This window comes from Thamnophis sirtalis, unplaced genomic scaffold (genome assembly GCF_051295495.1).
Source record: "Thamnophis sirtalis isolate CommonGarterSnake01/CBP01778 unplaced genomic scaffold, rThaSir2_p1.2 scaffold_7, whole genome shotgun sequence".
Classification (NCBI taxonomy): domain Eukaryota; kingdom Metazoa; phylum Chordata; class Lepidosauria; order Squamata; family Natricidae; genus Thamnophis; species Thamnophis sirtalis.
The window spans coordinates 45,064,961-45,091,746 of NW_028261387.1; the positions used below are offsets into that span (position 1 = coordinate 45,064,961).

Consider the following 26,786-nt stretch of genomic DNA (forward strand, 5'->3'; position numbering starts at 1 on the left):
AATCTTTTTAAATATTTTTTAAATTGCTTTTATGTAAGCCACCCGGAATCCTTCAGGATTGGGCGGCATACAAATCTATTAAAATTACAAATTACAAATTACAAGACCTTTGCTTAAATTTCGGAGGGAACTCCAAATTAACTCTCCCTTAGTTCCCCTTCTCAGGTGAACTAATTCAATAGGTAACTGATCTCAATGGCTTTTCAGATAAGGTTGATGCTGTCAGCCTGGAATTTATGGATTTGTTAAATTTATACGGCTGCCCAACTCACATACAGTGACTCAGGGTGGCTCATGGCATTAAAAACCCACAATCTAAATTTTCTTTTAATCCTGATTTGTTTGCCTGTTTGTTTACATATTTTCTGCAGTGTTGAACCTGAAAAGCCCTGAGTGTATGTGTATCAGTCAGTCAGTCAGAGAACTGTATGGCTTGAGACACAACCTGAAGCAAGATTTTGCTTTGTCAGTCTTGAGGGCTAGAAATATAAAGTGAAGATAGTTTTAATGCAGTTTATTTCCATCTATGTACAGGAAATTTGGCTCCATTTCTTGGTTATTAATTAGGTGCTTCTGCACAATCATAGCCCACGAAAGTGCAGAAATACAATGCAGGGATTTAAAGGCTGATTCAGATAACCACTAATAGTTAACTGGCTGAAATTTTGGCATGCACTAAACCAGTTGGATGCATGTATATATGGGTGGGAGGGAATAATTCTGATATTCATATCCATATTCTGTTTGCCTAAGAATATTGTAAGTGAAGGAGGTAAACTCCTACTATATTATTTATGGTTGCATATGAAAGCTGGCATTAGAACTTTAATAGCCTTCCCCCTGTTTTTTACAATATTTCAAAGGGGTATCAGTCTAAAGTAAGTAGAAAAGTAGTATGAAAGGAGGTATTTGCTTCCTTTCCTCCCCATCATTTCTCTACTCCAGATCAACCTTCCTAAATAGTCCCTTATGAAGGCTGGCCCCTATAAAGATAAGGTGGAAATCCTTGGAGGAGACCCACTTCAGAAATTTGGGAACAGAGAAAAGTTTAAGCACTGCTTCCCACTATTTTGTTTTCACGATCTGTATCTCAACTAGCTTTTTTTAAAAAAATCAGAATGCATTGGAATTGGGCTGCTAATAAATTCAAATAAACAGAATAAAATCATCACCATCTTTTAGACCTTTAATAGATGCATTGATATGTATGGGCTGGTTTCATACAACATCCATAACTGTTTACTGGATTAAACCATTTGTAAATTTGTGCAGTACATTGAGGTGCTAAAACTGCTGTGCGAATGCAGCCACAAAGACTTTCACTAATTTGATTGCGCTATGCTACTCCAGCTGTTGTAGTTGCGGTGTTGGTAATGTTTTGATATCTATCAAACATATTTTTTTTATTTTATCATCTCAATGAGCCCTGAATCCTAGCTATTTATGGAAGTTTGAGAATATAGTTAAGGCTAATGGATGGATTATAACTCTCTATGCTCAGAAGTTAAATAAAAACTGGGCTCTCTGCCCATGGAACTAGTAATTCTGTGTAGAAAGCCTTTATCTTATTCTGATTGGCTACCTGTAGCAAATTTCCTTTTCACTAACAAATGGGCAGTGTGGTTTGAAGTAATCAAGAAATACTTGAAATAATCAAGATGGTCAAGAAAGACCTTTTGAGCATCACGTAGGTAAACTGGGAGGGGGTTGCTCTTTGTTTACAGCCGTGTAAAAACAGAATTAAAAAATGAAAGCTGAATCTATTTCAGAATTCCAACAAGATTTGTTAAATTGACTCAACTATTTATCATACAGCAGCACATATTCCCCACCTCTTCTGTAATCATGAGAGATGATTGTATAATTAAACCAAGGCCAATCAGCAGGGCATAGATTGCATGAAGTACAGGAGAACTAAAAATAGAGTGAAGGCGAGGAATATTTGGGTGAGAGTGGGGCAATGAAAGCCAGGAGGGCAAGGAAGGGTGGTGGTGGAAATGTACTTACATAAGCTTCATAGCTTAGTTTAGTAATCAAACAGAATAACTTCCTTAAGGACTTTGTGAAACCCTAGTTGTTTAATGTTTTAAATCAGGCAGATTTTGCTGTTTTGTATATAGTGTCTGTATATATGTTGTAACATGAACATTATCAAGGAGAAATAATCAAGTATGGCTACAACTTTTGTAAATAAATGGCAAACAATATAGGCACACAGAGATAAAAGAAGTGGATTGGGTTTAGTACAGTTCCTAGGGTCATGTTTATTTGAAGTCTTGTTTGTTTGATTACATATTTAGAAGATTAGAGTGGGTTGGTTGACTTTTTTAGCCAGGATGAATGCTATGGCCATCTTCTGTTATTAGATTATTTTCATTGATCTACCAAAGTTGCATCTATATCTTAATGTAGAGGCAGGTTTTGTTTCTCTACCTGTGGCTTCAGGTTGCAATTGCTTGAAGGTGGGAAAATCCAGCTTTCTCAACCATAAAGTAAAATTCATCATCTATTGCAAATTGTGGTTTTGATTAGCAAGCCCAGCTAATTATTAAAATTTTCAATTAATTAAGTTAAGTTAGCAAGGTTTATCTCCCCCCCACACCTTTCCTGCCACACAGGGCAAGTGTGTATCTTTTATATCTATTGCCAAGCAACAGGTTTAGAGAAGGGGAGTGGCAAGTGGTAGATAGAAACCATTCTTCCTCCTCCTGTATGGTGAAATGGCCTAGCTCTGCCTTGCACTGTTTTGAAAAAGGCTATTTTAAAACTGCAGTTTGAATGGAATGATTTTTATTGTTATGCTTGGACATGTATGGATTCTACTTGTGTTTTTATTTTAAATTATTGAAAGCTTGTAGCTGTATGGCACAAGTATATCATAGAGCTAAAAAGCACCCATGCACCCATTTCTTAGCTTCATAATCAAATTGAAAAATGTGCCTTCCTCTTGTTTAATATCTTTACCTCTAAAAAGCTAAAATTGGCTCAAGATTCAGTCTTTTCTAAAATGCTTCTTAGTTTCATTACACTTCAAAGTGTGTGCTGTATGTCAGAGGTGGGTTGCTCCCGGTTCGACCCAGATCAGCCAAACTGGTAGTGGCAGCGGCGGGCGGCTCTGCCCACCCACCTGGACACTTCTGTGCATGCTCGGAAGTGTCGTGCACGCAAGGGCACACAAGCACGAGCAAATCAGTAGCGCCAGGATTTGAAACCCACCTCTGTTGTATGTGCCTTGAAGGCACAGAATGACATGGCTTGGTTATCCCATCCCAGAAAATGTAGCGAGGTTGTTCCTCTCCTGATGACCTTACAATTTATGTTGCCTCTTAATATCTGACCCACATTTTGTCCATCATTCAAGTTTGCCTTTCATCCACTATAGTTGATAGAATGCTTGTTTTGCTTTTTAAAAAAGTCCTGGGTTAGTTTTGGCATCTCCAGAAAGGCCAAAAATCTGGAGAGTCGTTGCTAGCACATTAAAATCTCTCTTCAACTTGGGTTCCCTCCAAAACTGTAGATTTCCATGTCCAGAATTCCAGGATATGATATTTATTACAGAGAAATTTACAGTTACAACTTCTAGCGGGTGAGAGTAGTTTGCATTATTAATAATATTGTCCAACTGGGATAAAGGTCTGATCTAAGGGATTTTCTTACATATCTAGTTCTTGCAATATGTGCTTTATTATGGAATTTTCTGAAAAACCAAAAACACACTTTTTACTAAATAGGGCTGAGGGTCTGGGTGTTCATATTTGAAGACTGAGAATATCCTATAGTTTTGAGGGAGACACTGATACTTAAACTTGTGTATTTTCTCATTGGGAAGAGGTTCCAAAGCTCCAATGGCTTTTGCCATGTGCTTGCTAATTTGTAAGACAGATATCAGGTGAAAGGAAAGATGGGCAAACTGGAGTTGTACAGCCTGCAGCAGATAGGACAAAACTGAATGACTACTAAATGGATTGCGGGCTGGCAATTTGGAAACAACTGAGACATTTTTTCTTGTGACAAGTTATCAGATCCAGGAAGCCAGCACTCTTGAAAATACCATACATTTAACTATTGAGCTGTTTCTTTTTGTTTACTGACCATAAAAGTAGGAGCATTATGAGTTTCTATTTTAATTTCCTGGCTGAAGAGTTAACTCTTACTCATGTAAAAGTTATTAATGTCTGATCCAAAACAGAAAGCCTGATATGTGTTATAATTGTGGGAATTATATTGTTCTGAGGAAAGTGTACAGCACTATAGCTTTGTGGTTGCCTATTTCAATTTATGAATGGGGTTGTTTGTTTATGGGAGGCAGAGGAACAGGCTCCTACCCACACAGCCTCCTATGCTAGTTTGGAGTGGAGTGAACAATAATCTGTACAGGTCTAAGCAACATCACCTTAGGTCATACAGCTCACTAACAGCTGTGAACCTTGTCCGTCCACCTCCTCCTGTTATTTATTTTTTTCACCCCCAGGAGACTGGCAGTCCTGTGATAAGCTCCAGACAGAAACTCAGAGTGACTTTCAGATTGACTCACCCAGTAGGGGTGGGGAAGTGCTGTGCAAACAAGTGAGGTTACAAAGAGGAAGGCTTGGAGTCACCCTGGCTGCTGGGAAAGCAATAAAAAAGTGATCCCTACCATATAATGCCCCAGTTTTGAATGGCCCATCTGGGCATCTGCAATGAGGTCTCATGGTCACTGCTTCCAATGCTGAAGTTTGTTTGCTTAGCACTTCCTGCCAACCTTATGGCGTAGCTTCTATAGATTTACTTTTTGCTGGGGTGGGGGGTGGAAGAAACAGAAGTGAAATGATGGGGCGCATGGCGTCATCACAAAATTAGAGATAACATGTAAGGGAGATAAGAATTCTCTCCAGCAAGTTTCTTTCTTTTTGTCTCTCTCATTGTCTTTTCCCTACAATTTTCTCCAGACTGGAAATGTGCTTTCTGGTTTGGTTTAGTTACTAACAATGAGTGGAACATAATAGCCAGGAGACTTGGATTATATATTAGTATGTCCTGATTTGATTCTCAGTCTGTTCTGAACTAACTTAGAGGCCCTTCCCCTTCCTACAGTTTTTGGACAATAATACTGAATTATTCTATATTCTTATTATTCTATATTCTATAACTATTCCTATAAAATGTAAATTATTACTGTTAATTCTAGTTAAGGTTCTGCACAATCTTAGTGACAAGGTAATTTGAATTTGTATTCTATGTGAATTGGATTATTTAAATTTACATCTGAGATTATCCCTTTTCATACCCTTCATTAGATACTGTATGTTTAACAGGTTTACAGAAAGCAACTTCTCTTTATGTTAAGACTGTAGCCCTCCAAATGTTTTTAAATATAAACTAGCAGCCTCATTCATTGTAATAAGTTCTAATGGCCTGTGGGAGTTGTAGATTAGCAATAATTAGAAGTCCAAAAGTTACTATTTTGTTGGGAGGTTATGTGCCAGATCAGGCACTGAGACACTATTCACAAGGCATCATATGACATTCATGCAAGAAGAATCCACATACCGGTAGTTCATGTTCAGGTTTCTAATGAAAACCAAGAAAGTCCAGTTGCCTCTTGGAGACGCACCTTTGGGACATCCATCACCTGGATGATTGAGAATCTCCGGAGACACTTATCACAGTAAAATAATTTCTCCTTATTGAATAGAAAATCTGGAAGTTGGGAATAGAATAACATTTGGAGGGGATCTTGGAGGTCTTCTAGTCTAACCCCCTGCTCAGGCAGGAAACCCTATACCATGTCAGACAAATTGTTGTCCAGTCTCTTCTTAAAAACTTCCAGTGTTGGAGCATTTACAACTTCTGGGGGCAAGTCCTTCCACTGATTAATTGTTCTAACTGTCAGGAAACAGGAATGAAATGTGAGTCTTGGGCAGAAGTATGCTGAAGCTGGCTCATATTGGCTTATGAGAATCAACTGTTGACTTTTTTGGAAACTTTGTGAGCCATTTGAAAACAGAGTTTAGCTCTGACATCTAGTGTGCAATGAGCTTTTAGCATCTAGTGGTACAGTATGGCAGCAGCAATAGAGCCAGATGTTAAATATTTATCTATTGGTCTTGGGTACATCAGTCCACATTGGAGCCCTAAGTAAAACCTTTGCAAAAAAGTAGATAACCAAGTTCTGACAGCAGGTTCTGCAGTCAGTGGAAGGCCCCCATCCAGCCCTTTCTTTTAGCATTGTTCTTGCTTACTTTTTATTTGTATCGAGCATACCTCAATCATGCCCTTTTTGTATTAGCAGAAGACGTTACAGCATTTTCCAGGTGTGATCATACTGTTTCTCTCCACATCCTGAGTTTGATCATGAAGAGTAAGAATAAAGATGAGACTAGCGATACAGACAGTGGCATCATAATCCAGTCCGGTAAGTGACTAATGGGGAAATTTTTTCTTGGAAAAATGCAGACAATATCTGGATGCTTTCTTGTGTCAGCAAGTTTAAACAACAATATATGCTCTGCTGGGGTCTTTCTTCCGTAGAGTGTTGTAGACTGAGGTTTGCTTAGGCTAGACTCGATTGCTGTTGCTAACAGTTATTTGCTGCAATTGACACAAAATACAGCTATGCACAGAATCCCACACCTTGTTAGTCATGGCTGGCTCAACACTCAGAGATTACCAGTGTGGCTTTATCACAGATGGGTTATGATGTTGCACAACAGATAGTCTTTACATTGAAATGATGAAGGGCAATCTTGCAAAATAGGAATTGATCTTGGACAGGAACCAGAGCCAGGAGCTGGTGACAACAAGAGTTGTATCAGATTTGAGGAATGATAGGGCAGGGTGGAGTCTTCTCTTTGGCCTGATGCTTGCCACTCATCTTGCAGTATAACTTATTACCCACTGCAAAGCTTTTCAGTTGCCCTGAAATACAGGCTGTTATAGTGAAGAATTAATCCTTTCTTTTTCTGAGTAAGCAGACTCTTGAGAAGCTATTTCATTAGAAACCTAAGCATGAAATATGTGGCATTCTTTTTGCATGACTGTTGTCTGATGCTTTGTACGTCTTTAGTTATTTCTAAACTTTAAAAATGGTTGAATTGCTAAAAAGCGCTGAGCCACATACTTTTGTAGCAAAAAAATAATAATAATTAACCACAAATCAGCTAAAGTAATGCATATACAGTTAAATGCTTCCTCGTGTAGGAAAGTGGTACATGTCCAATGCTGTGTGCTGATTCATAATTTATTTTAATCACAGTTTATTGAATAAATTACAGGAGCTGAGTGTACATATCACTAAGTCAAAACAAAGCAGGCTATTTTGCAACCTGGCAAGATTCATAAGCCCAGCCTTTGATGTGACTCTGGTTTAGAGCCTTTCTTCATACAGACAAGAATAAGTATAAGAATTTATACAGAGAGAGAGTCGGGCCCATTGATTCTTCTTTTTCTCAGGATAGTTTGGTCACTCTCACAAATTACCATAACATCCTTAATAACACAAGAAAATGCTAAGAAAGAGCTGATGTGGATTATTCTAATGATGATGTAGTCTAATTGCCAACAAGACATGTTCTGTTGTGGTCTGGACAGGGCGCAAACCTAGATTTTCCTTTTAGCCTCTTGGATAAAAGCAGCATTCAGAAGTACAAGCCTAATGAAAAAGTATTTTATTTACTCTGGAAACTCTTGGGACTACAAAGAGCTCGGCTGTACCACATCTAGCTGGATTTCTTAGTTTGGAAAGAAAGAAAAGCTATTTCCATTGGCACTTGGAAAATTGATTTTGAAGTACCTAAATTAAGGAATTTATTATCAAATTTCTGCTTCCTCAGCAAATTCCTTTGGGTCCCATGAGTTTATCACCAAATACAGTTCACACATCTGAATGAGGACTGCCCTTTCTTCAGTGCCACCAAATTGAGGGCCTACTGACAGAATCTTGCCCTGCCCTATGTTATGAATCATGTATAGGGCACATATTGTTAGTGTCCTGTTGGATTCAAACCTGTATGGGCTGATAGCATATGCTTGAAAGGAGTCATAAAGCTGACCAAGCCCCTCTGATCCCATAGGAGGAAATTCTGTACTTAAGTGAGAGCCCTGATACATATTTTTTTAAGGCTTTAAAAAATCAATACCTTGCATTTCTTCCTCAGTCCATGGGCAGAGCAGAAAAATAAATGTATTTTTTCTTTGCTGATAACATAACATTTAGGGATATTGCCCTTAGGCCTTGTCTTTATCTTGTCTGCAACAAATTGGACCTGCCTATTGTCTATGAAGTGGAGCTGCTCAGTCTTTCCTGTTGGACACATTCCATGCCTCATCCCATGAGCTTCAGAAGAGCTCTTTTGAAGTTACATACAGTTTTGTGATAACAGGGTTATTGGCCTTTGAAGATACCTTTACAATCCCCGGACTGAGCTCAAAGAAGCTGCCAAAGGCCATCTCGATCTGACTGATCAAATATTATCAAAATCCATCCCATCAAGCTTACTTTTCTCTACTGGCTGACAAATCCATCTGTATGTTTTTATTATTATTATTCTTTCAGGTCCTGATAGCCCCATAGCTGCAATGAAGGATTTGACGCAAGCCATGAGGAAGCAGCAAAAGGCCCTTGAGGAACGCCTGGAAGCCTGTTTACAGGAACTACGGAGATTGTGTTTGCGCGAAGCAGTAAGGAGCTGAGAGAATTGTTAACCTTATTAGGGATTTGGAAGCTGCATTCCTGCAGGAAAAAATGCATGTCTGGAAGGGTTGGGATTCCACTGTCCAAGGAAGTGAGAAGGGCTTTCCATAGAGATCAAATGATACCTAGGCTAAGTGTGAGGGTAGTGAAAGAGTAACATGGATCTCACAAACACTTGGTCTGTGATAGAACAAGTTCATGCATCATTTAAGAAATAGCTTAGTAAAGCAAGTAAGTATTTTAATTAAAATACAATTAAGAGTCTCCCTTCAAGTTCCTTAATAAACCTGATGAAGTTTTTCTTTCCTTTGCCGTAGAGTGCAGCAGTTAGTTGATATGTGAACAGAAGTGGGTTGCTACTGGTTCGACCCAGTTCGGCCGAACCAGTAGAGGTATATTGGCCTGGGTCACAGAACCGGCAGCGACCCAGGCTGGCCACGCCCCCGAACCAGTTTCCCAGTCACTGCTGCCAGCATGTTTTTTAGCAGTCCGCGTGCATGCACAGTTCACTGTAAATTGTTCTGCGCATACGCAAAGCATGTGTGAAGCGAACCAGTAGTAAAACCTGGAGCAACCCACCTCTGTATCTGAATATGGGGAAATTTCTATCAAATTAAATCAATGCCATCAAGTTATCTTCTATGACAATGTATAAGCACAACTACAATAAAGTTACTAAGTTAATATTAAACTTATCTCCAATTGGTTCCCTCTCAGGAGTCTCCTCCTAAATATTCTATCTACTTCTTCCCTTGGATCAGTTCATTGACTGCCTTCCTGTTTCTTTGTTTGACTAATCAACAACTTATAAAAAGCCTCTTAAAAATAATTAGTTTAGAAATTAGCTTGCAATGAATTCAATCCTGGATATTTTCCCAAGCATCAATTTTTGATCATTCTCTCTGCCTGAAAATAACTGAAGGCTATTTAGGAAATAAGAAAAAAGTCAAAAGCTAACTGCACACCAAGCCCATTAAAATTAATGTAAACTTATTTGTCTCCTTTTATTGGGTCTGTGTGTGTGTGAGAGAGAGAGGGGGGTGGAGGGAGGGAGGGAGAGAGAGGGGGGGCAGGCATGCATTAGTAGGGAAGCTCATTTTCAGGCTCATGATTAAATGCAAATTCAAAAAAGTTAAATAAAATACACTGTGGTGCTGTGCTAAATAAATAGTTTAGATATTGCCTGTGCCCCTTTGGCAATCAGCTCCAGCAGCAATCTTGGTTAAATTGCTACTTCAGGCAGTACAGCAAATAGCATCCTAATTCCAGGTCAAGGTATACAATGCCCAAGGCCTATTAAATCATTATGGCAGCAGAAGCAGAAAAATCACATAAATATCTCTTCTACCTGTCAGGAGAAATATATTAATAAATCAGTTAACAACAAATATGCTGCTCTTTCATGGTACTCAGTTCAGCTACTTTACATTGCCTAACACAGTGATGGCTAACCTTTTTGTCCTCACATGCCCCCACTATGCAATGCATCCTGCCGTCCTGCACTTGCGTGTATGACTCCCCGCCCTCCTACACATGCACATGATCTCCCTCCCCCTAGCAGGCCTACCTGAAGCTTCCTGGGACTCCCCACCCCACGCGCATGCGTGCGCATCTCCCACATATGCACCAGAGACTCAAAAATCAACTGGCTGGTGGGAGGCGCGTGCATATGTGCGCCCAAGCTGAGCTGGGCGACAGCTTGCATGCCGACAGAGAGGGCTCTGCATGCCACCTGTGGTACACGTGCCATAGGTTTGCCATCACGGGCCTAACATTAATATCTCCTTGACTTACACTACTGTATTTTTTTTGGCAGGAATTGACAGGAATGCTTTCTTCAGAGTATCCTCTGAAACCAGGAGAGAAACCCCCGAAGGTGCGCCGTCGAATAGGTGCTGCTTTCAAACTGGACCAAAAGGCTATTCTTTCAGGAGCAGTAAGACATCTTGCTCACAATTTTGAGGGGATTTAGAGAATGTGGATGATCACAGGCATTTGAGTTATCAGGAGGTTCTGCTTCCTGAATCAGCATGCTAATATAAATGGATTCCAGGAGGGGAAAAATACAATTGAATTGCAATTCAGTCATGGACACAATTATTTTGATTAGGAAAGAGGTTCTGGAAATCCCACTTTGATATTCTGGCCTCCAAAGGTGCCTGAACAGGATTACCAGATCAGCATCTAATTTTGCTTGCTCTAGTAGTTAATAGCAGTAGTAGTCATGGGAACTTCTGCTGCTAAGGCTTTTTGGAACAGGGTGGAAAAATAGCAGCTTTGCAATGCTGGTGATCTTGGCTGAGTACAAGTCTAGCATCTCTATTTTCTTAACCTGCTTGGTAAGGATGTCTTGTTATTTCTTAATCTTTATAAGGCCATCTCAGCAACGATCAGGCCAGTGTTCTGAATATTAAACATTTCTATAGGTTCAGCCATAAAGCCACAGAACGCTCTTCAAGAAGCACTGAGGCTGAGAAAATATATTTCTTCCTCCTAGTTAGCTGGTTTATACACCTTGATCATTTTGTACCTGATGTTCTTTTCATAGAGTTAGGTGCTTCAGGGTAGAAGGATCCCAACACTGCCAGTCAGAAGCCAATATATAGCACTTCCAACTTTGCTGCTCTAGTAAAAGGAGCGGGTAAATAAAAAAGACAGGAATAACTTCAGATTACAAATGAAAGATACCCAGTAGCATTTTGTAAATGGGGCTGGAGAGTTCCATAATTAAAGCCCTATCTATGCACACACAGTATATATCTTCTATATATATAAACACCAAATACCACTCACTCATCATGAAATCTCCAGAATCGTAAAGCCTACAAACTTGAAATTTGGCATGTATGTTCCTCTTGGCTTCTAGGTGCTCGCTAAGAAAGGATTTTTCGGAATGACCATTAGATCATTAGTATTTGTTATACAGTAATTAACACGCTCTGATGCTAAAAAGTTCTACTCCCTCTCCCCATCTGAAAAGAACTAAATAAATAAATAATGTGTGCTAAATAAAATTGCTCTTTTGGAAACCCATTGCTTCTCTTCGTATCACACACACAGACTCATAAGTTCATGTACATTCACAAGCTATTCTAATCTTGGGAAGGTTTTGTTTTTCTCCTCAACCTCCAAGCTCACTGAAATATTGCTTACTACTTTGTGTTTCCTCCTCAACTATTAGGAACCTGTTGTACTGGAAATAGAAAATATCTGCCTAGTCTGTAGATAGTTTTTTCTCATCCGGTTGGCTAGGTTCAGCAGGCTGCTGGGAATTTTGCCTTAGACATCAATCCAGTAGAATATACAAAAGAGCACACCCTTTTCACTGCAGATTACTTAAATCCAAAATAATCACCACCTAAATCTTTAAATTGGATTAGCATCCCTATACTGCTTGTAAGCATGTCTTGAAAGAACCGAAAACCATTCTTTGTTATTGCTGTTTAATTACTCTAGCTGCAAATGTGACAGGAGAATTACATTTAGTGAGGGAAGTGTCTGATACCTTGTGTAATATTATCTTGGCCCATCTTTTCCCATAAGTCTAGAAACATAATATACACCTTTGCGTGTATTTTATGCTAAGCATGATCTTGCCCTGCTTGTTTTTCCTTGTTTATTGAATGTTCAATATGTATTAGGAAAATTGATTTGAAACATAGTGTATTTTGCACACTAAGTCTCAGCATAATTATATGAATCATGAAAATCTTTCAAAGGCAATAAGTCCTGAGGTCATAGTTGGACCATGAAGGGAGATGTTATTCCCAGAAGAATTAACTTATCTTCAGCCTAAATCCAATTAATTACTTTTCTTTATGCACTCCTATGCCTGAAGGAACTTCATTTTGTTGTCTCTATGAACCTGTAGATTTTCTCATACTACAATGCTCACTGAATATGTATACACATGTATGTATATGCTCTTATGTGCACACATGCATGTGGTATATTGCAAGGGAACTCTGGGATCTTTTCTGCAACTGAGGATAGGGAAGATGCTGTTTTTCAGCAGGCCGTATTTGCCTAGCAGATCCAAAAGGGATCTACATGGCAGTTCTTTTATTAGTTTGTGAGCCATTTGGATTGTTATTACTTATGTTCCCAAGGGACACGGTGGCTCAGTGGCTAAGACGCTGAGCTTGTCAATCAGAAAGGTTGGCAGTTCGGTGGTTCGAATCCCTAGCACTGTGTAACGGAGTGAGCTTCCATTACTTGTCCCAGCTTCTGCCAACCTATCAATTCGAAAGCTCTTCTGGCTCTTTGGCTTTGAAATGGAGATGAGCACCAACCCCTAGAGTCGGGAATGACTAGCATATATGTGCGAGGGAAACCTATGTTCCACAGACTTTTATTACACATTGCCTGGAACATCAGTCATTCATTGAGCAAATCAAACAAACAATCCTTTTGTGCCAGAGACTCCCCGCCCCCATGTGGAACAATACACTATCCTTTAAAACAGTGTTTTTCAACACTGCCAATTTTCAGATGTGTGGACCTCAACTCCCAGAATTTCAAAGGTAGGATGCTGAAAATGCTCATCTGAAAGTTATCAAAAACATTGATCCCCCCCTTTCTTCTTTTTATCTGTTTTTCCATCCCAGACAAAAACATCTAGCCCAAAATAATCATTGAAACAAGCAAACAAAAAAAATGCTACTTCTCTTGCACAGCAAAGGTTTCCTTGCATAACCAGTGTCAACCCTAATTCGCACAGATTACCCACAGGCCAGTTGTAACAGCCTTACAAAACATGGCTGGCATCTGCTACTTTGGAAACCCCCAGTTCAACTTACAATGATTAAGTGTATTGCAAGAAAGCATTCAAAGCCTAACTAGGTAAAAAGGATGCATCATATTTAATTACCAAGATGTCTACAAAAGGAGACTTCAGAGCAGAGAATGGGGGTGATGTTGTCAGACCTGTGCTGACTTCTTCAAGGAGTGACTCTTAAGTTCTGACACTTTAGATCCCCCTTCTATTCTCTCTAAAAGGCCAGTCACACCAGCCCTTGCTAAGAACCACTCAGAAAAGGCAGATTTTTGAAATATACTCTTCCTCTCTTTTCTCCAGGATCCACTGAGCACATTAGAGAGAGATCTGGCTTTGCAGCTACAGATTGCTGAAGCTGCTCGGTGTCTTTCTAAAGAAGAAAATCTTGCCAAGCAGGTTCGAAAAAGGCGGAAAAGTGCTGTTTTGAAAGAGGAAAAGAAACTGAAGGAGTTGGAGCAAGCGCTTAGTGACTACCACCTGGCATCCAAACAGCCGTCCCAGCTAAAGACCATTGCTCCAGCCTTAGAAGGTAAGTGGAATCAATCTGGAGCATGGTTATGTAATTCAGTCCAATCTCTTTCATTCATTTTTGTAACTCCTGCTGCCTCATCCAGCCACATCACTGAATTTTTATTTCCTGCTATTTTGAAGCATGAAGTATGTAAAAGCCAAGCATAAACTTAAGCACAGTCCTCAAGGAAGTAAAACAACCACCATCAAATCCAGCCCTGGCCGTGATGTGTTAGAGTTGATGGTCATTTTTCATCATAATATGATGGTCATTTTGCCTACAGGTGGGCCACCCTTCTGTAATTTATACAAGTGCTGCACTGAATGACTTTAAAATACCTCTTAGATGGCTTGGAAAGCCAAGCTGTAACTACATATTTTGGGGAGCAAGCCAGATAGCCTCCCCCCCCCACAAAGGCCTGAAAACTTAAAGAGGTGACGGTAATAATAATAAATTCTACCTAGGGCAGGTTAATTGGTTTATTCTTTATAGCCACTACTGAGAATAAAATTAAAACTCCTTTTGACCGAAGACCTAAAAACCAGGAGAGTAGAGGCAGACACAAAAAATCTCACAAAACCTTAAGAATTAATAGTTTTTATTAAAATAGATTTGTTTCTCTTTAGGCTTGCCACAAGACTCTTTGTTATTATGAGGAAGTGGCTTTTGAAATTAGAAAGGTTGTCAGGAAATGAGACAGAAGTTAGGATTAAGTACATGTCCCTGTAATTCATAAGAAACAGGTTAAATGAACTTTTGACAGGCACGGCTTGGGTGGAATTCATCCCAGTTCAAAGCAGGAAGCTAACCTTTTATGGCTTCTTCCTGCTGTGATAAGCTACGAAGGGAAATTTTCTGTAAGTGGTTGCCAAAGAGAACTCAAGAAAAAAAAAGCAGGGAGAGGCAGCTGGAGGAGGAAACATGTAGAAGCTTGCTGTGAATGATTGACGCAAAGCTCCGTGGCATCAGATTTAACCCTTAAAAAGTCAGTCACCTAGCTTAGCTTCCCAAGTTGTCCCCTGCAGCTGTACTGGAACGACAGATTTCCCGGAAACATGGCTAATAGACATACTCCCTAGGAATTCTGAAAACTGTAGCGGAAACATGCCTGCAAGGCCCTGCATGGTAGAAGGTTCATTTAGATTTTTCTTTAGCCTCTGTCACTTGCTTGGCAGTGTGAACAATTATATCAGTAAAATGGTCCATCACTGGAGGTTTTCAAGAAGATTGAACAAGCCATTTGTCTGAAATGGTACAGGGTCTCCAGCTTGAGCAGGGGGTTGGACGAGAAGACCGCCAAGGTCCTTTCCAACTCTGTTATTTTTACAGACAAAAATGCAATCCTGTGAAGACCGAAGTGAGAAGTAAGCTGTATTGAATTCAGACTTACTTGCACAAAGAATAAATGTATTCTGGACTTCTATATTAGACTCAATCCTTGCTCCTTCCTTTCTTCCCTCACAGTAGTTGGCTTTAATATTTACTAGTTTAGATATTCTACTGTGAAAAGCTATATTGAAACTATATTTGCATTCAGTGGATGGCTTCTTATATACCCACTTCGTTGCTTTTTGCCCAAGAATTCAATATAGTAAATATCTGAAAACTTAGTGTTTTTTTTTATAGCTTGTACTATTTGTTTGCAGTATCTGGAACACAAAAAGGCAACTTATTTTAAATTAGATCATTGAGTACTGTCTATGCAACTGTTAGCAGCTTCTCAGGGTTTCTAACGGGCCGTGTCTAGTGTTGGTGGGGTTTGAATCAACACACAGAGACACTTTGTTGAATGGAAGGACAATAGTTTGCTAGATCCTGCAGGAGATCTTATTGACTGAATGAGATCATCTCTCCTCCCTCCCCCAACACCTCAGAGTCCACCTTGGTTGGACCATAAAAGGAAACTAGTGGTTGTTAGCATCTACCTGTTGTTTCAGAGTGAACCCTATGTAAGCTCTTTGAAATGAATCAGCTTAAGGGCATTTCTCTCTGAATTGCCCTCATGTCTCATCCACACGACATCTAAAGAGTAAAAGGAATTTTGAGCTATTAATTCACAATTTGATATTTTGACTGTAGGGAAAAATGCTGCCTGAAATGCAAATCCAAATCCTTTAGATTAGTATTAATTCGCTTTATCGTAGACTGTTTCTTTGAGGAGGGTAGGTTTGTGTACATGAATGCTTTGCCTTCAATGATGTGGTTGGGGTTATTGGCTTTAGCCCAGTACTAATAAGATAAAAACCTTTGTTGTCCCTTCTGTGGTTCTTTGGGGGATTTATGGCTGCATATTTCTAGCGAGTGTCAGAGATTCTAATAGCTGCTTGGAAATCTATAGCTCAAAGGAGGCCTAATTTTTAAGGTTTTCTTTGATGGCATGAGTAACTCAAAAAGCACTGTTGAAATTGATAGAATCTTTAGGAAGAAACTCCCCCACAGAACTTCTCAACTTCTCACTTTTAATTACACAGTGTGTGTGTTGGTGGGGGGTTATGCTCAGTGATCACAGAATGCTGGCGGGTCAGGGAGTGGACAGGGACATGACAAATAAGCGGGAAGAGTGAAAGAAATCCAATATCTAGAATCCTGAAATAGGAAAAGGCTTTGCAGATCCCATATACAGTGCCTTTCTTCATTTCTTCTTAAGGGTCCAGTGCCTCTGATGAACGTTCCTTGTTGGATGCAACTGTGAGAGGAGAAGGTAAGATAATTAAGTATGACCCTATTGGCTTTTCTTGGTATGTTCTTCCCTTTACATGCAGACCTGAAAAAGGTCTTAGGGTGTTCTTTTTTTAATGATAGAATGGTCTTGAAAATGCAGTTTCTCTCTTTACCGATTTTCTGTACTTTGGTATCTTTGAACACATTTTTTTACATCATTTTTGCATGGTAATGTAATAACATTCATACCTACGCTTCATTACTGTATTTTACACAAATATACCTTTTTTGCCCAGTCAAATAGTTGTTCAGAGGGAAGGCTGTTGCTGTAGCTCATCACACACACACACACACACACACAAACCAACCAACCAACCAACCAATCTTTTTCACTCTGGGGTTGGTGAAGTTGCCGTTTTTTAAATAATATTTTTTCATGCTAGAGTTATGAATGGCAGGGTCTTAGTAAGTAAACATTCTGACAGCTATTTTAGTCATTTTTAAAACATTTATTTAAATATTCTGCTGCTGTTGTTTTTATTTAATAACATCATGTTCAGCTAAAGAGATTAGCTATTTAATCACAGCTCTCAGCATCATATCCAGACCATGTGACTAAGAATTTGCATCCAACATTTTACCAAGCTTGAAGGCAAGGAAGGATGTTTACTAAGGATCAGTGAAATGGTCCAAGCGTGCCAAATTTAATGTCCTCCTTTGTTTTAATTAAAGACTGGTAAGAGAGTGCAGGTGTGCAAGGTAGTTTAGTGGATGTTTAAAGGACATTTAAGTGAGCCGAGGTGGCACAGTGGTTAGAGTGCAGTACTGCAGGCTACTTCAGCTGACTGCTAGCTGCAGTTTGGCAGTTCAAATCACACCGGCTCAAGGTTGACTCAGCCTTCCATCTTTCCGAGGTGGGTAAAATGAGGACCCAGATTGTTTGGAGCAATAGGCTGACTCTGTAAACCGCTTAGAGAGGCTGTAAAACACTATGAAGCGGTATATAAGTCTAATGCTATTGCTATTGTAGTGACAAGCTATTGTCCTTTCTTTTTAAAGAAGTCCCTGTGGTGAATCCTCACCTTCCAACAAAAATTACACCTTGGATACAAATCCAGTCTCACCACAGTCCTTCATCGCAACTTTCCCCCCTTGGCTTTCTAGAAGATTCAACTCCTTATCCAGCTGCTGAAGTGGAGTCTTCTCCCATCCAGAATAGCCCTTGGAAAGAAACTAGTTTGGACAAGCCCTACGAGAAGGCCAAGAAGTCGATGGGGTCCAACAGCACACTGAGGTTAAACTTGTTCACTAGATCTTTCTATTGTGCTTTTTTCTTTGTTAAGATGTCTCCATTTGATTGCAAAGAGTTGAGGTGAATTTGTGTTAATCATAACTTATGAACTCCTCGATGAGTAATATGCTAACTTGCAAAGTGTACTTGCAATGGTTGAAGACTGGCAGGTTGAATTAAACCTTCTGGTTCAAATCTCAATTTATTCATTGATTCTTAACATTATCCTTCTTTCCCCACTATATTAAAATTGCACTAATCTACCTTGTTGCATCCTTTCTAAGAAAAGATAAGAAAGGTGCCATCAGAATATTTTGTAACCTGGGTGTATTATTAATAACATCTCTACCTTGATTAATAACCACTGATAACAGTGATAGACATCAATTGTTTAATGATGACTATTTTTTTGCAAATATCACTTACTTGTGCACCTACAGGTGAAATTATGCATTAGCATAGTAAATTGGTAGTTAGATTATTTTGATTTGCAATAGGAAGTGGATTTAGGGAAAGTTGTGGTTCATTTTGATGCTCTGATTTTATCAGTGGCAATAGTATAACAATTTAAAATAAAAGAACCAATTCATATTTTGTGGAGATGCCACGTTAAGAGCATTTCCTGAAATCTTTTTCCCCCCCTGCTCCTGCAGTTCAAGTAGATGGAAAATTGGAGACAACATCTACAGTATTTACCTGTCTCCTTAGTGTCCCTCTTTCATTACAAGACAAAAATCCATTACAAGACAAATATTAGGGAAGTTAATGGCTGGATAATGCCAATTTAAAATTATAATTTTGAAAAAATATATTAAAAGATGCCAGCATGGTTTGGCATATTGCAGGGAAGAGATTGTTCCACAAGACAGGTGCCATCATGGATACTGCCTTCTTCCATGTCAATTTCAGACAGCAAATGCCTGTCTTCCCCCCAAAATTGTAGATGCCTGAAAAGGTAATGCACTTGAAACCTTGTTTTGGGTAATCTGGTCCCAACAAACTTGGAACTATCTATACTCATATTAGCACCTTGACTCTAGCTGGATGGTGGACCTGCAACACTGGTGTAATATGTATGGAACTCCAGTGAGTATTTTGTTCTGGCCTGGTACTGATGGAAGCACCTGGTCTCTGCCCAAAGGCAGCCTCATATGTCAGTCCATGACTTACGATTACATTTGGGATCAAAATGATCTTTGAGGAGTATTAACCCAAACTATCAAGAGTTAGCTAAACCTGAACTGTTCTTTTATTGACATCCTTGAATCTTCAGTCTTTTCTTTTGCTTCCATTCTGTTTCAGAAATAATGGGAAAGAATTATTTTTATAGCCCTTCACCAGTGGCCCTTGGTTTGCTTGTAGAAAAATAATGATAACTGGACAGTAGACAGAAAAACCATTTCTTACTTTTTATCTCATTGTGTTCTGTTATAGCAAAAGCAGCATAAAGCCCCCAGTGGCACCCAGCCCTTCCATTCAGAGAGCAGTTGAGACACATCTGGGTCACTTAGATCCTCCTAGGAAGCTGGAAGTAAGAAGGCAGGCTGGTTCCAGTGCCCCTCCAACCCCAGAACTCCCGGGAAGGAGAGGACGGTCTCAGCTGATAAGGTACTGTATTACAGAGCTTTAGGTACAGTATATTGAAGTATTCTTATGGTTTAACATGCTTTAAACATGCAGTTCAAACTTGCTTGTGATAAACACATATCCATCATCTGACAAAAATTAAAAAATAAAATATGAAAATAATAATTATAAATCTATCTATATATAAATGGCTGTATTTGTGTGTGTATGTTCCAGCATAACTCTGGAACGCCTTGAGCAATTTCAACAAAACTTGGTACACAGATGACTTCCTCTCTGGAAACAAATACTGTGTGTGTAAGACACCCCAACACCCCTTGAGGTGCATGTTCTGTTACCATACAGCCTGTTGTGCCTTCAAATGGATTCTACTGTACTGCTATAAAATGGCTTCTCCTATGCAGCACAGTGGAGTTGCCAAGATAATGGCTTCACAGTACTCCCTCTGGTAAGGGGGAATATCCAACATTAGAAATTACCTTTGGTCCGGACATTTCCCCCCCTATAAATAAATATCTTGACAATGACGGGTTATCAGCTAGTAAATAAATAAACTCAGAGAAGATTCAAGCGACCACTAGGTCTTTTTCTTTGTCTACGTTTCCATGATTACCTTGCCTAATCCAACAGTGAATTTTGACAACAAACAGACACTTTAAAAGTATATTGTAGCAAGAATAAATCAAGTTAATGCAGACCTTTATGTATGCCCCACAATACAGAGCCTTGAGAATCTTAGCTTTCATTTTTAAAAAGTTTCTAGTCTTTAACACATCTGAAGATAGCTTTGCATGAGAAAATAGTGTTTAGAGAATACCATCAGCTAGAAGGAGGAGGCCAACAGAATGAATATTATAAGCAAAATAAATGATAAAATAAACAAATAGATGGACTTGGGCGGGGGGGGGATTTGACTAAAATTGCAAAATTTTGATTGGAATGGAGAGAACTATACATTGCATATTGTCCTGAAATGAGAGATGTGAAAGAAAGGTGAAACATTGAATATAAATGTTTCTACTTGAATCTTTTCATAGTTCCATATAAATGTATATAAAATAAAAAAAGTTAATTATCCACTAAAAAAGTCAGAAATATACGCTTAAACATTTCCTTAAAACAGGAGTGTCCAACCATGGCAACTTTAAATCTTGTGGACCAACTCCCATAACTCCTGGCAGGGGAATTCTGGGAGATGAAATCCATAAGTTTTAAAGTTGTCATATTTGGGCACCCCTGGTTTAAATAGACAAATAGCCTAGGCATGAGATGAGTTAGGAAAGGCTATAGGAAATAAGTAGAATGCACAGTAGACAGAATGAAAGTTTTGAACTCCATGTTTCAAGAATATTTGTGTTAAGCTACTCAAGTTTTTTTTTATGGGGGACGTGGTGGCTCAGTGACTAAGATGCTGAGCTTGTAGATCATAAAGGTTGGCAGTTCAGCGGTTCGAATCCATAGTGCCACGTAACAGAGTGAGCTCCCATTACTCGTCCCAGCTTCTGCCAACCTAGCAGTTCGAAAGCATGTAAAAAATTGCAAGTAGACAAATAGGAACCACCTTTGGTGCGAAAGTAACAGTGTTCCGTGCCCCTGTGGCATTTAGTCATGCTAGCCACATGACCACAGAGACGTCTTCGGTCAACGCTGGCTCTTCAGCTTTGAATCGGAGATGAGCACCGCCCCTTAGAGTCAGGAACATATTTGCAAAGAGAACTTTTACCTTTACCTTACTCAAGGTTTTGAGAAGATAGTGTCATGTTCCCGCTTTTTCGCAGAATCAAACAATTGCTCCTGACATTTGCAGTCTTAACTAGCTTATTCTGGCCCCACAGGGTATGTTCCACGCGGGAAGGTTTGGAGTCCCGTGGAAGAAGTGCATTACCCAGGCGACGCCCCACCTACTACACCGTGACTGTCCCTGAATTCTGTTTCTCTGCATCCAACCCCAACCCTGCTCCGAAGGCCAATTTTCACTCTGCTTCAGAAGATAGCAGTTCCGATGTCTCCAGCATCTCTTACACAACCTCTGCTGGCAGCAGCAGCCCAGACATTTCCTTTATGAAGCCGGCATCTGTAGTGTCTAAAGAGGAGCCCGCACAGCTCTTCCATAACCAAGTCTCCAAGAGACAAGAAGCAGAATACCACCGTCTGTGTCCTCAGAACCTGCGTTCAGGGCCAGGTTTTTTCCCTGCCACAGAACATGTGCCCAGTAGCCACCTGACTGCTGGGAGGGAGCTCTGCCATGGTCGGCCATCTTTTATCTCTGGCAACTCAGCTCACTTTGCCTACAAGGAAGAAGGGGTGCCAGTTAGATTCCACAGGTCAGTTGTATCCCACAGCAGGGTAGTTCGTACGCCATCCCTGAAGGACTTTGTCCCAGTGGGTCCACGCATTCTCTCCAAGGCGGCAGTGACGGAAGAGTTAAAATCCTGGCACGAACGAACCCGGCTGCGCAATGCGCGTCCACATTCGCTGGATAGGCAAGGAGCTTTCCGTGTGCGCAGCATGCCAGGCAGAGAATTGCATTCTCCGTGTTCCTTGGGGCATCAAATTCAGGTAAGAATACAGAGCAGCTGTCTAGGGAGAAGGGAACAAGCATCTTCTTAATTCTCTCTGCCTTCTCCCAACCTGGCAGCTTTTCTACAGCAAGGATAGTGAACAAATGGGTTAGGTTTGCCAGTGTTGTTGAACTCTTAAAAATCCACAGTAGAAGTGGGCCAACTATGTGTGGGTTCTCCACTCCTGGCTTTTACCATCTGGATACATAAGAAAGAACAACTAAACTTAAGTAAATGGAAAAAACGGTGAAGGAGTGCTTTCTACTGAATTTGATGAGTGCTAACAAAAATGGAGAACACCCCATGATGCTGTCTACCATCAATGCATGTTCCTTTTGGATATAAATATGCAGGCCAGGAAATTATCAAGGGAAAGAAATTACTTTTTAATCTTGCAAACCTTCTCCTCCTGCCTCTCCAACTTTGGGATACATGAAAAAAAAAAGAGCTTATGAAAAATTTCCAATTATGTTTGTTTTAAATGGTATGTTAATTCATTAAGGGGTGAAAGAAATTAAGATATGCTTGGAAATGTGGCAACTCAAAGAGTAAACAAGCATGCAAAACTGTAAGAAAGTTTGTCTCAATGTAGGCTAACTTTTTTATTTATGGAAGATTGTGAAATTTATAAAATAATCAAAATCAAGGGTCTAAAGAAGTAACTCACTATAATCACCATTAACTGTGAGGATATTACTTTAGGTTCACTTTTGCTTGTTTAAACCATACTTTTTAACTGCATAACAAAACATACTTTTATAAGCAAGCTAACTTATTTACTTCGAATAGACTTTATGATATGACAGCTTCATATTTGTAAAATCTGTTAGAAATTTAAAATTGCATATATTTCTATCTACTCCCTTCCAATTTCTGTTTTTCTCTCCATTCATGCTTTTCTGGTTATTTTAACATTTATTTCATTTATGTGCTGCCTGACAGTGTAATCATTCTGGGCAGCTCGCTATGTAGCAATTTTTAAAAAAAACAAATTATAGATTAAAAAAGTCAAATTAAAAAAAACCCCAAGGTAAATAAAAGCCAACAACTCAAAAACATACACAAGCACTGCACAAAGGGCTTCAGCCACCTTAGCCCAGGGCCTGAGAAAACAGCCAGTTCTTTAATATTAGAGCTGTGCCTTCTAATATTGTGCTTCGGAGTTGTTGGTGCTCTCTGAGCTTGATTGTTTTCTTTCAGACGTTTCATTAACAAACTAGATAAACATCATCAACAAAAATGATGTTACCTGGTTGACTAACGAAATGTCTGCGAGACAACAACCAAGCTCAGAGAATGTATATGCAAGGACAGCGCAATTCAACCCTAAGCTACAAATATTCTACCAGTATTATGCTTGTGATACCACCTTTTCTAAAACAATATTTAAAAATGTCATTTTCCAAGTAAGAGCTATATACAGATATACAGTAAGAGGAGTTGATGTTTAGGACACTTATGGGTTATCAATGTCAATAGGAGTTGCTTAAGGCTATGACAAAGACTGAAATGATCAGATGATAATCAGTAAATTTTGCCTACTCTACTTCTACTGAACTCATCCCTGGTTTGATAATTCTCATCTATTGTTCAGTTTGTTTATTTGAAACTGGTGGGAAATGGTTCAATGGCACACAAGCTCCTTTATTTTGAGCAGCCTTTCTGAACCTAATGTCCTCTGGAGCAGTGGTGGGTTGCCAATTTCTTTACTACCAGTTCAGGCGTGCTCGCGCACGCACACAACACTTCTGCGCATGTGTAGAAGCTTATGCACAGAAGCGACCAGGCGGGGGGCAGAGTCTCCCACCACCGCTACTACCGGTTCGCCTGATCCAGGCCGAACCGGGAGCAACCCACCTCTGCTCTGGAGACTTGGTCTTCCACTCCCACAATTCCATACTCATTCATCTGGAGGGCATCTGATGGGAAAAGTTGATTAACTGCTTTTGAGGATTACAGCAAAGGCCTCGCCAGGTTAGCTGGATTTAGTTGATCTCAAATGGCTGTGCAGAATCAGACCTGGTTATTAGTCAGGTTCCAGATCACCAAGCAATGGCTGGGCTGGAAGCTAGAATGAAAAATTGAAAAAGTCCTGAAAGAAGGCAGGGGCAAATTTTGTGTGATTCACAAGAATGATCTCAATTTCTGGCCATTGCCATGTTGTCACCAGTTGTCAAGTTGGACTTGAGGGAGTATTTATCTTTGATCTTTGCATTGGCAGAGGATTCTGGGAATGCTTCCGCTACCTACTTTCAGAAAAATAGTCATTGAAAGGCATCTGTGCGGTACGGATCATTTTTTGTTTGTTCTACATTCCCCCCCACCTTCAGATGTGTGAATGTTTCATAAGGAGTAAAACCTTCATCTCCTTGGACATCTCCCTTGCCTGCAGCGTAGGCCCACACCATGCAAGCATGAGCTTGCCCTTGGTTTCCTCCTCTTATAATCCCTAATGTTTACCTTCCACTCCTTTGAAACAGAGCTGCAAAATTGTTATCCTAGGAAGTGGTTGCATGAGCTAGAAAGGCAGGTTCTTGAACAGCTCATTGCATTTTTTTTTCTAATCTGTTTTAAGTAGAACACTGAAGCCATGCAGCGATGTCATGGGAAATTAACCTTTTGCAGTGCTCTACCACCCGTCCTGAAAGTCTACTATTAAAATCATGTACTTAATGGGTTGGTTTGCGAGTGTTGGAGTTAAGAATTCTAGGCACAAATTTAGAATCCAGCTGCATGAAATCTGCTTCATGTTTATCAGCCTGAGAAACACTGTTTACAGTGTGAGCATCACATTAAAATGGGCTTTAGTCTGTAAACTGATTCAATATTACATATGGTAGTCTTTAAGATTCTCCCAGTGCTTATTGCATTTGCCACCACAGGCTAATGTAGCTGACCTTCTGGAACATCTAGCCTGATAATTGGGCAATTGACTGTGAATGAATAGAAACCTGGTGGGTTTCACTTCAGTTGTGAAGTATTTCAGCTATTAAGAGATTAACAGACATTACCAATTCTTGATGTTTCCCGAGATCTCATATCCATAGTTGTTTGACTGCACAGCAGCACAAGTAGAAAGAGAAATTCTAAAACATAAATTAATAATCTGTAAGCCCCCATGCAGCCAGCTAGAGTAGCTACTCTATTGCCATGTTCCTCAATTTTCTCCTAAGAAGTGCTACTGATTTTAGCAATGGAGTACATAGGAATGGTCCATCTGTTATGCCATCTTTTCTAAATGAGTGTTGATGTTAATATGCAGGCTGTTGGGCACACAGTTAAGGCAGAAGGTAATGTAATTATCTCTATTAGTCACATATGCCCCCCACCCTTAATAAATTAGTTTCTTAATAGAAGCAGTTAGATGGTTAGCTCCCTTAAATAGTGAATTATGACATCTGTCCCATTGCAATTCTATGGCTCCATGTTATGGTTATATGATTATGATTTCATAATATATATACACACACACACTAATACTTTTATTTAAACTAAATTTGTATATCAGTGATTGCGTGTTTTCTGTAGATGCCTTACACTGAATAAAAATAAAATAGATGAATTGTAGTGGTAACAGATTAAATAGGTAATGGGAAGCCCTGTTAAAAATGACATAAAAGGTTTTCTTTTGAACTTTCAGGTACCTCGTGTCCACATCCTCAAACGCTCTCCTGAAGGAGCCCCTGTGCAGGTCTACGTCCCGGAAAATGGAGAAATCATTACTCAGGTTTAGAGGCTGCTAGATCCTGGAAGCATGAGCAGGATGATTACCTCTTAGGCCCTTGTCTGGGAGGGGAAGAGGAGGCCTTCATTCAAGTCTTGACACATTCTTGCCTCTTGTGCTCCTTCTATTTGGAAGAGAAACTTTGGGACTTGTTCTGCAAGCTACGTGAGACCATGTTCCTATGATGAATTGAAATAATGTACTGATGACAACAGAATTTATGTTTCTTGTATTATATGAAATATAGATCAAAGTAACTAGGATTTGTCTGCCTATTTATTCTCTTAGGTCTGTGCTGGAAACAACTTTAGAGTGTCTATAGATTATGCAAACGAAATTAGTGTAGGATTTTCTGAGCTATTTCTGACTACAACTTACTTTCTGGTGGAAGTAGAATGTACTTCCAGGCTCCTTCTCAATTACTGGATTTGCCTTCTTTGTTCCTGAAGAAAGCTACCCGATGCAGCCAATGGTCTGCCTGAGTAAACTTCATGCTCTGCTCTCTTATTCTGCCTTTCTTTAGACTAATGTAATTCACAAATCTGTGGACCTGTGTATGAATCCTTATTTTCAGTTTTAATGGAATTTTGTATTAAAAAGGTCCATTTTGATGGATGAACTATAAAATTTGCTCAACTTCTATATGCAATCCTCATTAAATTATGGAATCGGGGTTACCTATATAGAACAAATTGCATGTTACATAGTTGATAATCATCTAGCACTGAGCCAGACAACCAGCTTTAATTTTATTGCAGAAGAGATTAATGACTGGTTTGTCGGCTGTAAGAAAACAAGTCCCTGTTTACTGACCTCTTTTGCAAAAAACAAGATGGTTTACACAAAGACATTCGCAGAGCATTACACTTAGGGCCAGAAACTAGTCTTATAGGTTTATAAGGTAATTTAGCAATAAACTCAGCAACCTTAGAGTTGAGCAACATCTGTATGGCATGGTTAACCTGGGGTGATCTGTGCCTAATTGGAAACACTTGTTGGGCTC

The 26,786-nt window shown here is 39.6% G+C and overlaps 1 protein-coding gene across 3 annotated transcripts in view; it reads left to right on the plus strand.

Moving 5' to 3' along the window:
- Nucleotides 1-26,489, plus strand: part of INAVA (innate immunity activator) — a 46,959-nt gene extending 20,470 nt beyond the window's left edge. For 2 of the 3 annotated variants that reach the window (XM_087719888.1, XM_014066840.2), the window contains exons 2-10: nt 6,272-6,394; nt 8,534-8,658; nt 10,488-10,607; nt 13,749-13,977; nt 16,607-16,660; nt 17,680-17,914; nt 19,346-19,519; nt 21,334-22,057; nt 25,700-26,486. In XM_087719888.1, the coding sequence (XP_087576014.1) occupies nt 6,334-6,394; nt 8,534-8,658; nt 10,488-10,607; nt 13,749-13,977; nt 16,607-16,660; nt 17,680-17,914; nt 19,346-19,519; nt 21,334-22,057; nt 25,700-25,792 (1,815 nt within the window). In that variant the 5' untranslated portion in view covers nt 6,272-6,333 and the 3' untranslated portion in view covers nt 25,793-26,486. Of the gene's footprint in view, nt 1-6,271; nt 6,395-8,533; nt 8,659-10,487; nt 10,608-13,748; nt 13,978-16,606; nt 16,661-17,679; nt 17,915-19,345; nt 19,520-21,333; nt 22,058-25,699 lie in introns of all 3 variants that reach the window. The other variant, XM_014066841.2, reaches the window with a different exon arrangement.
- Nucleotides 26,490-26,786: the final 297 nt, after the last annotated feature.